General features: G+C 57.5%; 1 protein-coding gene across 2 annotated transcripts in view; it reads right to left on the bottom strand.

The window, feature by feature from the left end:
• Positions 1–13090, bottom strand: part of RAB11FIP4 (RAB11 family interacting protein 4) — a 118035-nt gene continuing 104945 nt past the window's right edge. For both annotated transcript variants that reach the window (XM_047833502.1, XM_047833503.1), the window contains 12 exons: positions 11466–11695; positions 9212–9406; positions 8530–8664; positions 8144–8179; positions 6854–6953; positions 6483–6586; positions 5183–5323; positions 3687–3768; positions 3068–3205; positions 2826–2984; positions 1644–1787; positions 1–465 (listed from right to left, as the gene is read on the bottom strand). In XM_047833502.1, the coding sequence (XP_047689458.1) occupies positions 349–465; positions 1644–1787; positions 2826–2984; positions 3068–3205; positions 3687–3768; positions 5183–5323; positions 6483–6586; positions 6854–6953; positions 8144–8179; positions 8530–8664; positions 9212–9406; positions 11466–11695 (1581 nt within the window). In that variant the 3' untranslated portion in view covers positions 1–348. The remainder of the gene's footprint in view (positions 466–1643; positions 1788–2825; positions 2985–3067; positions 3206–3686; positions 3769–5182; positions 5324–6482; positions 6587–6853; positions 6954–8143; positions 8180–8529; positions 8665–9211; positions 9407–11465; positions 11696–13090) is intronic.

The raw sequence follows: 13090 nt of genomic DNA, 5'->3' as shown, positions 1-13090 counted from the left end.
TACCTGAAACACAGTCTTCCAGTTCTTGTTATTACAGTAACTCCTGATAGCAGACCTTGCCCCTCCCACCCTCCAGGACCATCCGCTCTTGCAAGGGGACTGCAAAGTGCACGGGCAGTAACTGTGCAGATGACACTCACAGCCCCACGCTCACCCCTTGCTGTGTGAGCGGCTTCCCCACATACGCATCAGTACACAGGACATGGTGGCCAGAGATGTTTACAGTGTGTGTGTGTGTGTGTGTGTGTGTGGCCTGGCTTGGGCCGCATCCTCAAGTGGGGTCTGCGCCTTGGTCCCAGGGTCCAGGGCTGGGAGGGTCCCGAGGCCGCTCTGCAGCCAGCCCTCGTCTCAGTGTTTGATCTCAAGGATGGAGGGGTTGTGGTCCAGGATGGCAAGGATAATCTTGTCCATGTACTGCCTCAGCCGGAAGTTGATCTCCTCCTGCTCCTTCAGGGCTTCCATGAGCTGGGGGGAACGGGAGAGGCAGGTCAGAGGCCGGGCCCGGGCTGGAGTGCAGGTGGAACCCGGATCCCCAGCTTGTGGTGAGCCAGGGCCCGGCACAGAGGGGCTCGGGACACCTGGGCAAGGCAGGCCCCCAGACCAACCTCAGCACTTGGGTGCCAGAAACCAGCCAGAGCAGTGACAGCTCACAGTAAGGTGTGTGAGATATGCTGATGCCCAGGCCCCTCCCCCAGGGATTCTGATCCAACTGGTCTGTGGAGGGACCCAAGTATGAGCAACCGCTCGGTACAGGCTGAAAACACTGGCTAAAGGCATTTGCAATCAAGAATGACATCCAGAGTCCCAGGGCCCTAAGACTTGTAAGGCTTCTAGCTGTTTCCTCTACCTGAAACGGTCCCCTCATCACCCCGACCCTGCCATTGCCCCTGTGCAGGTCCATTCCCGATGTGTCCTTTAGGTCACTGAAATGCCACCTCTGCCCCCAGACTGGAGGCTAGTAACCAGCTCACCTGGGAGTCCCCCGAGGCTAGGGGTCAGCACTTAGCTCTGTGTCCTAAGCACAGGATAAAGGGTTCAGTGACTGTCTTATGATTCATGTTCACATGTAACCAGGGTATTTTGGAGGCCTGATCTTTTAGAAGCACACCCTGGTGTGGGGTGGTGGGGCAGAACGGACGTTGGTTCTGGAGACCTGGGTCCTTCTCCCTCCACAAGTTGGGTGATCTTGTGTCCTAGCCTCCCAATCTGTAACATGGAAATGTCCAGGAAGCCTTTGAGTTGTCAGAAGATGAAGACACACTACACTCAGGTGCTCAAGAAACGCTAGGGTCTTTCCCCTCTTGGCTTGAGGCAGAGGGGTTCTAGCTTCTCCTGCACTACGGGCTGACAGAGACATGTTGATCAGCCGGCCATTTTGGCATGTTTCTGGTAGAGCAAAGACTCAAACTCCACTCGGTTCCCAGAGCTTCCTCCCCAGCACACGCAGGAAGTCAGAACTGCTCTAACTCCCCTCACCGCTCTGCACGGTCACTCAGGTGGCTGCAGACGGGGACCCTCACAGGCCCTGGTCTGCTTCCCCTGCTCGGGGTAGCCTGGGACTTCTCATCACAGCACACGGGTGCGGGACAGGACTTGCAGAGGAGCGGCCGAGGCTCCCAAGCGAGAATGAGAGGGCACATTACCTCATCGCGAGAGGCCGTGTCTATTTCTGCGGCCAGAGACTGGGCTTTGGTCTGGGTGGCAAAGAGGTTCTTTGCTTCATAGAGGCTGAGGCTCAAGATCTGTCCATTCAAGTCGTCATTCTGGTCCCGCAGCTTATGATTCTCCTGTGGAGTGGGACAAAGGCAACGTCAGCTCCCAGAAGCATCCAGAACCCAGCAGAACCCATTTCTTTGCATTCACGGTCTCCTGACTGCCACCGGGACCCTCCTCTCGGGTGTGTGTCAGGCCAGCTCAAAGATACCCATAGGTGATGTGGCCTCTGCCAGGCTTCGGGGGAAGAGCTGGGTCCTGGGAGGTCACGGGGTCCTGAGGAAGAGTTATGGGCCCACTGAGGGGAACGAAGTTTCCAGATAAGGGCAGGGCTCCTGGCCACGCTTTCCTCCCTGGGGTGAGTGAGCCAGAAGAGGAGCTCCTGATACTTTGGGGTCTCCGGGCTGCAAGGCTGGATCCAGTCTCCTCCTGTAGCGAGGTTCAGGAATCCTGCTCTGTGGGAACTCTTCCTGAGTACAGGTGGCCTCACAGGGCCCTACCCAGACCCCACGTGCCAGTACCACGTGCTAGCTTTTGCCTAAAGTCTCCTAACTAACCGCACACCTGGGACTTGGTGCCCTCATGCAGGAGAAAGGGCTGGGGTTTTCGGATCGCTGTGGGATGCTGGTGAAGCCAGCAGGAGTAGACTTTCTAGAGCAGTTTCCCACCCCCGAATGTCGGGCTGGGCTGAACAGGGGGCTTCACTCACCATCACACCCTCCCTTGGTCCCTGCCCCTCCTGATCCCACTTCCCCCAACTCCCCCATCATGGGAGTGCTCCCGGGAACCATTTGAAATGGAACCTTGGGATCCGGGTCTGCTTCTGGGAGGACCCAACACAGCAGCCCCTCATCCATGGCTGGATAGTCTCCTCCTCCACTCCATCGGCAAGGACAGCAGAGTGGGGTCTGCTTCTTTGTGTGGACTCCAAGGAGAGACCCCGGGATCCGCATCAAGTGTGGGCTAGAGGTGAGCTGCCTTGCCTGAGCTGTGGGGTGGGGACGGGCAGCCCCACCGGGCAGGGACGTTGAGAGGAGCAGACAGGAAGGGGTGTGGGAAGGTGCCGCTGCAGCTTGGGGCCCCATGCGGGAGACCCGTCCGGCGGGGCCCACCTGCTTGAGCCGCTTGACCTCATGCTCCAGCTCCACCTCGCGGGCCCTGGCGTTGAACTCGCCCAGGCCAGAGGACGAGCTGCGTCCCCGGCCTGGCCGCTCACAGTCCAGCTTGTACATCTGCAGGTGCTCTAGTTCCTTCCGCAAGTCCTCGATGAGCTGCGTGGGGGAGGGGCTGGTTGGCGGGAGCGCGGCCACGGGAGGGAGCCCCGGTGCCCGGTGCCCTCCGGCCTGGGACCCACCTCCTGCGTCGCCTCCCGTTCCTTTTGGAACTCAAGGCGGTTCTGCCGCAGCTTGTCCGTCACGCGCTTGTACAGGTCCGTCTCATCTTTGAGCCGCAGGCTGGTGTCCTCCAGCCGGTCACACATGCGCTGCCGCTCCTGGATCGGGGGACTGGGTCAGGGAGGACGGTGCCCAGAGAGGCTCGCTACACCCCAGGGACGTCGGGGGGCTCCGGGTCAGCCACCTGGACAGGCGGGCAGTCCGACCAGCCCCCCTGAACACAGCCCTCGAGTCACGGCTTAAAGAAACAGCCGGGTCCCTTAGGATTCTAGAAACACAGGCCTCTGAAGCCCTTCGATGGTGCCAGATGAAACCTGAATCAAAGGTGCGGCCAAACAAAAGCTAACCTCCTTCTCTCTTTTTTATTATTACTTCCCCCCATTATATAAAAAATTATATTCGCTGTAAAAAAAGTTTGGAAAATCAGAAACATAGCAAGACAAATTACTATTCGTATTTTATTTTGTTGTTGTTGTTGTTGGAGCAAACTAGCAACTAGAGGCCTTTGTGGCCAACACCGCCTCTGTGGCTTCAGCTCAAGATCGGAATCTGAGGGACACTCCTAGGCCTGCTGCTCACCTCATCCAGCTTCTCTGTTTGTGACTTGAGCCGGGTCACTGTTGTTCTGAGCTCAGTGTTTTCCTCCTCTAATTGCTGCACCCTGGGAAAAGGAGAAAGACAAGTATGTCAGAAACGGAGGTTATCTTACAACGGATGGACAGTCTACAGCGATTCTCTGCTTCCTGGAAGAGGGAAGATACCAGAAAGCAAGAGAGAGAGAGAGAGAATATGACTAGTTGTTCCAGATGGGTAATACAGCTTCGAGCTTCCTGTCATCCAAGGCAAACTGGGAAGGACACCGAATTACCATCCTTCTGTTTGTGATAAAAGGAAACACTCATTTGTGAATAAGAACATAGGATTCTTTTTCACATGCGTCCTTACAGCCTGAAACAACACGGAGGACGTTTTTCTGCTAAACAAAGAGAAGGTCCTCCTGTGGCTGGTGGTGGCAGGTCCCTCCCGCTTGGAAAGCAATGATAGCGTTTGCTTTTCTTTCTCCCCCCAGCGTCTCTCCCAGGCTCTTCGCTCGGCCCTCCCCGCAGCTGCCTGTGACATCCACAGGTCATCGTCCTCTGTGTTAGTGTCCAGAGGGGGCTGTCCTAACAGGATCCCATGAGGAGACACAGCCCAGGTACCCAGGTCGTTTTAAATGACCTGAGAAGAGGGCAGGTGAGTTGGGCTGTCAGTGGCACCGGAACAGCACAGGGTCATTTCTGCCACCGATTCCTGCCGAACATTCCCTCTCCTTCACACTTGTTACTTCCTTCCTAGAGTGATGGCTCCACTGCTCTCTCTGCCAGGGGCCTAGGTAGCTTCCCAGTGGCCTCCCTGGCCTGGGTCATTAGGGAGGGCAGCCCTGGGACACCACAGTCTTCACCTGTGTGTACTGTTCTGATGTGCAGCAACCCACCTGCCTTCACGGTCATTCTGTGGGGCTGGGAGGGAGGACTGACAGATGGGGAAACTGAGGCCCAGAAAATGACACAGGATGTCCAGAGTCCTGGAGCTAAAGGGTAAGCAACCCAGATTCCCGGGTCAATACTCCTCTCCCTACCGGCCTCAGGTTCCAGCAGCTATATCTGCGGCCCAGAAGCCCAAAAGAAACCGGGCCCTGCTTTTCCATTTACGTTGGCCCCAGGGGCCCAGGGTCGGTGCACCCAGGTGTTCAAGGTCAAGGAGACTCTGACAGCAGGGGGAGCTCCTAGCCCGGACATTAGACCCAACCCAGGAATAGGGGCAAGACCACAGTTTTTTAACCTATCCTCTTGTTGACAGACTTGTGAGCTGTCTCCAGTTGTACCTAGTAGAAATAATGCTACCAGAAGGTTCTTTTATATACTTCCCAGCAAGCATGTCCAGGTGTTCAGGTATCAAGAGGAGAACTGTTACAACAGGGGGCTTTTCTTCAGGCTGTTTTCCGATCCATACCACGGGGACGGTGCCTGTCCCACGGGCCTGGACCGGGAGTGGACGGCACCTCCGAGGCGGCCCCGTCCCCAGCAGGCGCCCACCTGGTGTTGAGCAGCTCGATCTCCGTGCTCTTCTCTCTCTCCAGCTTGCCGTAGGCCTCGCGGTGCCGCCGCGTCTCCTCCTCCAGGGCCTGCTCGGCCATGGTCTCCTGATCTTTCACCATCTCCTCCAGCTCGTGCACCCTGAGGAGACAGAGGGGCGCGCGCCCCAGTCCAGGGCCAGCTCTCTTGGTGTCTTCCCACCCCGGCCCCGCCCCTGGCTACGGGAGGCCCCGAGACCCTGGCTCCGTCGTAGCCCTGCTGCGGGAAGTGGCGATGTGTTTGCCAGACCTGTGGGTCAGCAGCTTCCCTGACGGATGAATGCGGATGCCACAGCACGTAAGGAGACGCACGCCACGGGGAGAGGGTAGGGAGGGGGTGCCTGGCGGTCGGCCCAGAGGGGAGCGAGGCTGCACAGAGAAGGTGGCATTCCCAGCCAGGCACGGGGAGGGACGGCAGGCCTCCGCACGGCTGCGTGAAGCAGCCCTCGGGCCTTGGCTTCTCTTCCCGCTCTCCTCCTCCCTGGTCCCTATCCCTCTGACCAGTAATTCAGCTACTGGGCACCTTGACTCCAAAACCACGCATGTCCTTGGATAGGGGCCCCGAACATTCAAGACCCAGGAAGGGGCCAGGTCCCACCGGGCACGCTCTAACCCCACCACTGGCAGCCTAGCTGGCCTATCAGTCTGGGCACATTTCACTGGGAACAGTCCCTCCAGGAGGCTACCCTTCTGGGGTGTTCCAGAACCCATCTTTGGGCCCTACGAGGTTAAGGGCCAGACCCTGGGCGGGGATCAGTTTACCAAATCTCATGCCACCCCGTGAGGACAACTACATGCTACATGCACTACCTCACTGCAGTCAGGGTCAGCGGGCCCCCATCGGGAGGAGGGGCAGTGATGCCCGGACCCTTCCGCTAGCAGCATGTGCGAGCCCGACTCAACACCAGTGCCTCTCTCTGCGGAGCTTGTCCCCAGAAACGGGGTGGGGGGCGGGGGGGTGTCAGACTCTCATCAGTGTAGGACAGAGAAATACGGGAGTGGATCCCAACTCCTGCCTTACACCCACCCTGGGGCTGCAGACATGGGGGTCAAGGTCAAGCTCCAGCCTGTTTCTGAGTCCCCAGAGACCAGTCCTCCTGTGCGTCCTGCATGGGCACAGCCATGTAGCAAGGGGCTGACACATCACAGCCTCTCGGAGAGGAAGGACAAGATGTGCAGTTCACCTCCCCCAGCTTTTCTCAGGGCCCTCCCCAAGCCCGTTCCCGAGTCACGGCCGGGGCCCCAGCCCCCCAGCCCCCGACCTGTGCACGAGCTGTGTGTTCTCCTGCTTCAGCTTGCTCTTCAGGTCCCCATTGGTCAGACTGTCATTCTCCAGTTCTGTCACTTTTTTTTCCAGGAAGCTCACCTGCAAGAGGGAGGCAGAGGTGGGGGTGGAGGAAACCTCGGAGTCCACAGGACCGAGAAGCTAGAGACTGTGGGACAGAAGCCATGTTTGGTGAGCGTGAGGGTCCCCAAGCGTACGTGTCCGCATTATCGGGGCCACCTACCCCCAACTCCTGGGCAAGGACAGGGTCTCTGTCTCCCGAGTCCCCAGATAGCTGCTGGGGGGCTCCCCACGACCCCCGAGGAGCACGCACACATTAAGCCTGTCCTCCACCCACTCAGGACCCACCTTCTCCGTGATGTCGTTGTCACAGGAGTCAATGCTGTCTCGGAACAGGTCCTCAGTGCTACCATCACTGCTACTGAAGTTGCTGCTGTGCATGAGCTGCCTGCGGGGGACGGGGGGAGGGGGGAGGTAGCTGCAGAGGCCGGCCCTCCAGGGCCTGGGGTCCACACTGGGCTATGGGCTGAGAGCACCCAGTATCTTGGGGAGAAGGCCAGGGACCCCTCCAAGGAGGCTGTCCTCACCCAGTCAAGGGAGAAGAGTTGCCTGACCTCTGAACTCAAGAGGTCACCCAGCTCAGAGGCCAGCGGAGGGGCCGCTACACCCCTCCAGAGTCCCTGGCAATCCATCACGGCTCTGGCCTGCTGCCTCAGCACCCTTTTCATGCCGGTGTTCGAGCCAGTAACTACCCAGTGACCAGAGTGGGCACATGAGCCCCTGACCACCTCCCTCCAGCTGCAAAACCAGCCACTGCAGGTAGACTGGCTCCACGGTCCTGGCAGAGGGTCCTGGCCTCCTGAGGCCACCCAGCAAGACTCAATTCCTCCACCAAACCGGCTCCCGATGCATCTCTGGGACCCTGGCAATGGGAAGGAGACCCACCCAGACTGTGCGGGGCAGGGGGTTGGGTGGGTCTGCAAATGGGTAAAGACTTGCCGGAGGCAAACCCAGCTACCACGGTGAGGCTCCCCCTTCCCGCTCCCTGCCGGGCAGCAGCCAGGTCTCTATCCAGGGCCTGTCCCGTCCCACTCCTGCTCTCGAGCCAGAGTCTGGGCGCTTGCTGGCAGCTCCCAGGGCCCTGGGAGTGGACCTGGGCCAGTGTGCACGAGAACCTGGATCCCGAGATCCAGAGCGGGAGCCTGGAAGTCCCAGGAAGTTAGCTGGGAGGATTTAACCCGGAGCAAAGTGACCAGCTCCAACAGGGCACACTCGTGCCCAGTCTCGGTCAGCGGGATCCCCAGGATCTGCTGGCACAGCTGCCGGCTCCAGGGTGCGGGGCAGGGCACCAACAGCCGTGAGACGCACCGGGTCTCTCAGGGCCTCCCTGGTGCACCTGCCTGGAGCGGAAACAGCTAAGGGTTTGGAGAGGCCGACTGCTCCACTGCCACAAGGGACAAGGGCGGCCCCTCCCTGTCAGAAGTAGAGGTCTGGTTGCTCTGCCTGCACTCCTGGGGGTCTCTGTTTCCCTCTGTGCATCGGGCACGCGCAGGGCACTGGGCACTGGCTGGGTCTGGGCTGCCCAAATGGAAAGGGAGACAGTATTCCACCCCTCCTCCCAAGGTGGGGGGGTCTTACCGTCCAAAGGCCGTGCTAGAGATCTTCCGGTTAGGGCTGCAGGGGTGGGGGTGCAGTAGGGAGAGGGAGAGAGAAAACAGTCATTGAACAGAGGGGGCTCTAGTCCACTCCTTACTCTGCCTTGGCTGCAAGATACCAGTAGGTGCACTACAGGGCTTTGTCCCGCCCGCTGCAGGAAATTCACTAATCAGCTCGGTCCTCAGCAGAAGCACCCTGAGTTTCCTCTTGCAGAAAAACGCAAGCCCCCTAAGATCAATCCCACCCTGACAGGGCCCTCACTTGCCAAGACAGAGTGGGGCCGCCTTGCCTGCCGCTTCCCCCTCTGGACCCACCCCCCACCCCCAGCCCTGGCCGCCCATCCCTCTGCTGGGTCCCGGGGGCCTCACCTGTTGGCCTTCAGGTTTTTCAGTCGGGCTTCCAGGTCATTCAGCAGGTTGATCTTCTTACAGCACTGAGAGCAGTAAACATCCAGCAATTCGCTGTTGTAGGCGTGCCGCATTTTCCTGGGTGTCTGCCCCGCACTGATTCGGGAGACAGAAATCAACCTCTGCTGTCCAATCTGGTGCCCTACCCCATCCTTACTTGACTGGGTTCCCCAATGCCGGGGAACCTTTTGTGTGTGCGCTTAGGGGCAGAGGGAGTGGAAATACAGCAACAGATCCTCCCTCCCTCGATACTCTCAGAGGAAAGGCCAATGAACAGTACCCATTTCACAGACAAGGCGATGGAGAGCTAACGTCGGAGTGAGTAATGACTAGGTGTGGGGGAAGGTATCACAGTAGGTCACCTAGAAGGACCCTTCGACACCGAGGTTCTAGGAAGCAAGACAGCACACACCCCTGAGTCTGCAGCCTCCCAGGTGGGCTAATTCTGTTTCTTCCCCAAGCCAGAAGGAGGCGGGAGGAATTCTAGAACCTCCAATCAGGGTGCAAAGGCAGCACCCCCAAGCTCCAGGAGCAGACCCCAGGGAGCTTAGGACTCTGCCCTCTGACCCGCCCTGGGATGAGGTTTGGTTGGTCCGGCCGCTTTTCCCGGGCCCCAAATTGCCATTCCAGACCACAGGGCCACCTGGAAGACACTGAAGATCCCAGGTCCGAGTAAACGTTGGTCCTGGTCTCGTCATCGGGGCAGGGGCTGCTGGGGGCACAGTCCACGTCGTCCCCCTCTCCATAGTCTTCAAACTGCTCCTCGTTGCTGATAAGCGAGGTGGTGGAGTGTGTGGAGAGGTCCGACGTGGTCATGGATGGGGCGTGGCCCAGGGACCTGGGTGTTACAGAAGGGCTGTCTGTGCCGGGGAAACCAACCAGCCTTCCTGGAGGTCAACTGGTGCCACAGAGATCAGAAGCCCGAGTGTGTGCTTTCTGACCTGGCAAGTGCACTCTGGGGACCGCATCCTAAGGGAAGTGTCTCACCACAGAAACAGTTTCTGCACAAGAGATGCGCAAACCGATGCTTCTCTACAGCAACAAAACATTGCTTACAACTGAATGGTTTCCCTACATCAAATGAGAATAAGTTCTAGTAAGTCATAGTATATGGGGCCTCCTGGGTGGCTTAGTCGGTTAAGCGTCCCACTTTGGCTCGGGTCACGATCTCACGGTTTGGGAATTTGAGCCCTGCGAGCCTGCTTCAGGTTCTGTGTCTCCCTCTCTCTCTGCTCCTTCCCTGTGCATGCTCTGTCTCTGTCTCTCAAAAAATAAACAAGTGTTAAAAAAAATTTTTTTTAAGTTATAGTAGACGTATAATGTAAAATTATATATTCTATATTGCTAATATTAGCTAATTAAATGATTAAGTTACAGTTGTAAAATTATAATATATATTAGTAAATATCAAATTATGGGTTATCTAATTGTTGAAAGGTCTGCAAAAAATACTAGCAATAATATGGGAAAAGCTAATATAAAGTCGGATATAAAATTTAAATACAGAAAGGAAAGGTTGATACAAAATAAGGAAAAGTAGGACATAAAAGTATTTACATGGTAACAGAGCTTGGGTTTGGGTGGTGGGACTCTAAGTGAGTTACTCACCCCCCCCCCCCCCCCGCCATTCTTCCTTTCCTACCTTTTCCAAGCTCTGTTTAATTGGCTTGCATTCTAGTAAGAAATGGAAGTTTTTTGTTTTTGTTTTTTTTTAAATTTTTAACATTTATTTATTTTTGAGACAGAGAGAGACAGAGCATGGACGGGGGAGGGGCAGAGAGAGAGGGAGACACAGAATTGGAAGCATGCTCCAGGCTCTGAGCCATCAGCCCAGAGCCCGACGCGGGGCTCGAACTCACGGACCGCGAGATCGTGACCTGAGCCGAAGTCGGCCGCTGAACCGACTGAGCCACCCAGGTGCCCCTGGAAGTTTTCAAATAAGTAACAACGAGCTACTAGATGAGGCGCTTCTCCCAGTTTAGAGAAGGGGCTCGCTGCAGAGAACATGGGTCGGAGACCCTAGGCCTCTCATGGGTGACCCACGGTGTGGCCTGTGACAGTGTCCAGGGCTGGCTGAGCCCTGTCCACAACCTGAGAACAGAGCACTGCTTGTCACCTGCCGAAACAGGTCTTCCCGTCAGTGGTTGTGAGGTCAGGTTTACGTATCGCTACTCAGAAATGAGGGTTTCTCTGACGTACTGAGCCTCTGAGCTCAAAACTGGGCAACTTGAACTGGGGACGAGAAGCAGGGAAGTGGGTAAGGCCGTAATTCTCCCACCGTGCCCTTGAGCAGTCCTGGTCTCTATCTGAGAATCACAGTGTTGACGACAGGGCACTAACGAGCAAGTCTGCTGGTACCAAGTCTGCTGGTACCGCCACCCTGTTGTTGTTGAACTCACTGATCTGCCCTCAGGCTCCTCAGCACCTTGGGATGGATTCATCACATTCCAGCTCTTTCTCCTATACATTTTATTAAAACCCTCAGCGTCCCCTGCCGGCCACCTCCTGGCGACTGGTCCCAAAGAACAATGTGTACGATCAAGTGGCAAATGGTCAGCCAAAAGGACAACGGGTCTGTGGTCCGTGACCAGCTGTCCTTGGTGGCTGGTCACAGTACGGCTGTCACACTGCTCCCAGGAAGCAAAATGGATGAACTACTCCAAAGACCCCACCGAGAACAGCCTGACTCCCAGAGCCACTGGAGCCTGAGAAGCTCTGCGCTGCGAAAATGTATGGGAAATTGCTTTTTTTTTTTTTTGAAGGTCAAAAATGATTAAGAATTGACAATTTCATATGGTTCAACCGATACTAGAACCCCTCTCCTCCCTCTCCAAATCTCTGGGTTGGCCATGACCACCACCTTCCTGTATGTGGCGCTCCAGACAGTTTTAACTCACTTGTCCTCCGGCAGGAACAGGCCCCCGAGCCCTCCGTCCTTCTCCTCGGCAGGACTCCCAACCGACCCCTCCAGGCTCTGCATGCTCTCCATGGGGCTGTCCATGTCTGACTCCGGGGGGCCCTCGGGTGGGGCCAGCGTCATAGCCTCCTCCTCGTCCTCGGGAAAGAAGCTGGGGTCCCTGGGGAGGAGCTCGCCATCAGCAAAGGTAGGGCCTGGCACCTCGCTGCCCTGGGAAAGAGAGAGGACAAAGTGAGTGAGGCTGGCTCCCCGGGGGGCTCAGTGTGCCTCATCAGACCGCGAGGATGTCGGCAGGGCCAGGGATGGCAGGGACTGGGACACAGGCAGGTCCAGACCTCAGGACCTTGAGAATAAGAATACCCGGCAGGTGATTCATCTTGGGCCTCTCACAGCAGCTGCCTCATGAGAGCCCAGTGAGGAGCCAGCACCACCGGGGACAGCCATCCGTGGAGAAGAGCCACAGCTGGGCTGGCTACGTTGCTCAGGACACCTGGACAGCTTGCTCGTCGGGGTCCCCATCACAGCCTGCACAAGGAGCCAGATGGCTTCGTGACTGAGTTAAGGGCACAGCCACAATGAACGGCTACCAAGAACGACGACCCCGACCTAGCGGAGTTTGATGCAGCGGGATAGAGGGATATCCACGCACCACGGAACCTGCCCTCCAGGACTCTGGGCACGTCAGATCACCTCCATGAACCTCGCTTCTCTCGGTAAACTGAGAATGACCGTGGAATCCTACAGGATCACTGTGTCACGGGGCAGGACCTCAACATGGCACCAGCCGGGGAAGGACAGCGTGCCTTGGCCCTGCCACGGCCGTGCTGAGGAGCAAGGACACAGAGCCCTTCAGTTCCGAGCAGGGGTGGGTCCCCGGTGCCTAGCACACCGCCCAGCACCACGCCAGCACGAGATAAAGACCCGCCTGAACTTTTGCCAAAATCACCTTCTAGGTTTTGAGCTCTGGCTCCGGTCTGAGAGGCAGCGCTCCGCAAACCACCCTCGGGGCTGCTGCCTCTGAGGGGGCACTGCTTCCACCTGCTCCTGTCTGAGAGGTCAAACTGCTCCCAAGGATCTTCCGCGTGGCCCGTGTTGAAGGTGCTCCCTGCGGCCCCGGGACTGCAGCCAGGGGAACAGTAACAGAGGCTGTGAAAAGCCCCCAGGCACCTCAGACAAGACAGGATTGGGGACATCCAGGCTTAGCCTGACGCATGGGGAAGGTGAGGCTCAGTGAGCGAGGCGGCTGCCCTGGAGCTTCCCCGCTGCAGGAGGCCCCGCTGTGACCCGAAGCCAGGCTCCTGACATGCCACGTCAGGGCCCTCAGCCACCCCTCGCTACACGCGCTCTCTCAACACGCCAGCCTTGTAAAATCAGCTGCCTCCCCACGCTGACACCTTTTCACTGTTTGCCCAAGGCAAGTTACGATTTCTAGAACCTCAAAACCATTTCTAGTAGCTTTCTTCTAAATTCAAGTAACATAAAGACAAGCTCTCAGAAAAGCTATACCCTGGTTGGTCTGGGACAGTACTGGTTTGGCATCTGTCCTGGACAAAAGGGGCCGTGTCACCCCTGCTACTCCCCTGGGAACATCCTGACCCTGCTCCC

Source organism: Prionailurus viverrinus, chromosome E1, assembly GCF_022837055.1.
Source record: "Prionailurus viverrinus isolate Anna chromosome E1, UM_Priviv_1.0, whole genome shotgun sequence".
In the NCBI taxonomy this organism is placed as follows: domain Eukaryota; kingdom Metazoa; phylum Chordata; class Mammalia; order Carnivora; family Felidae; genus Prionailurus; species Prionailurus viverrinus.
This window is presented reverse-complemented; position numbering and strand designations above follow the sequence as displayed.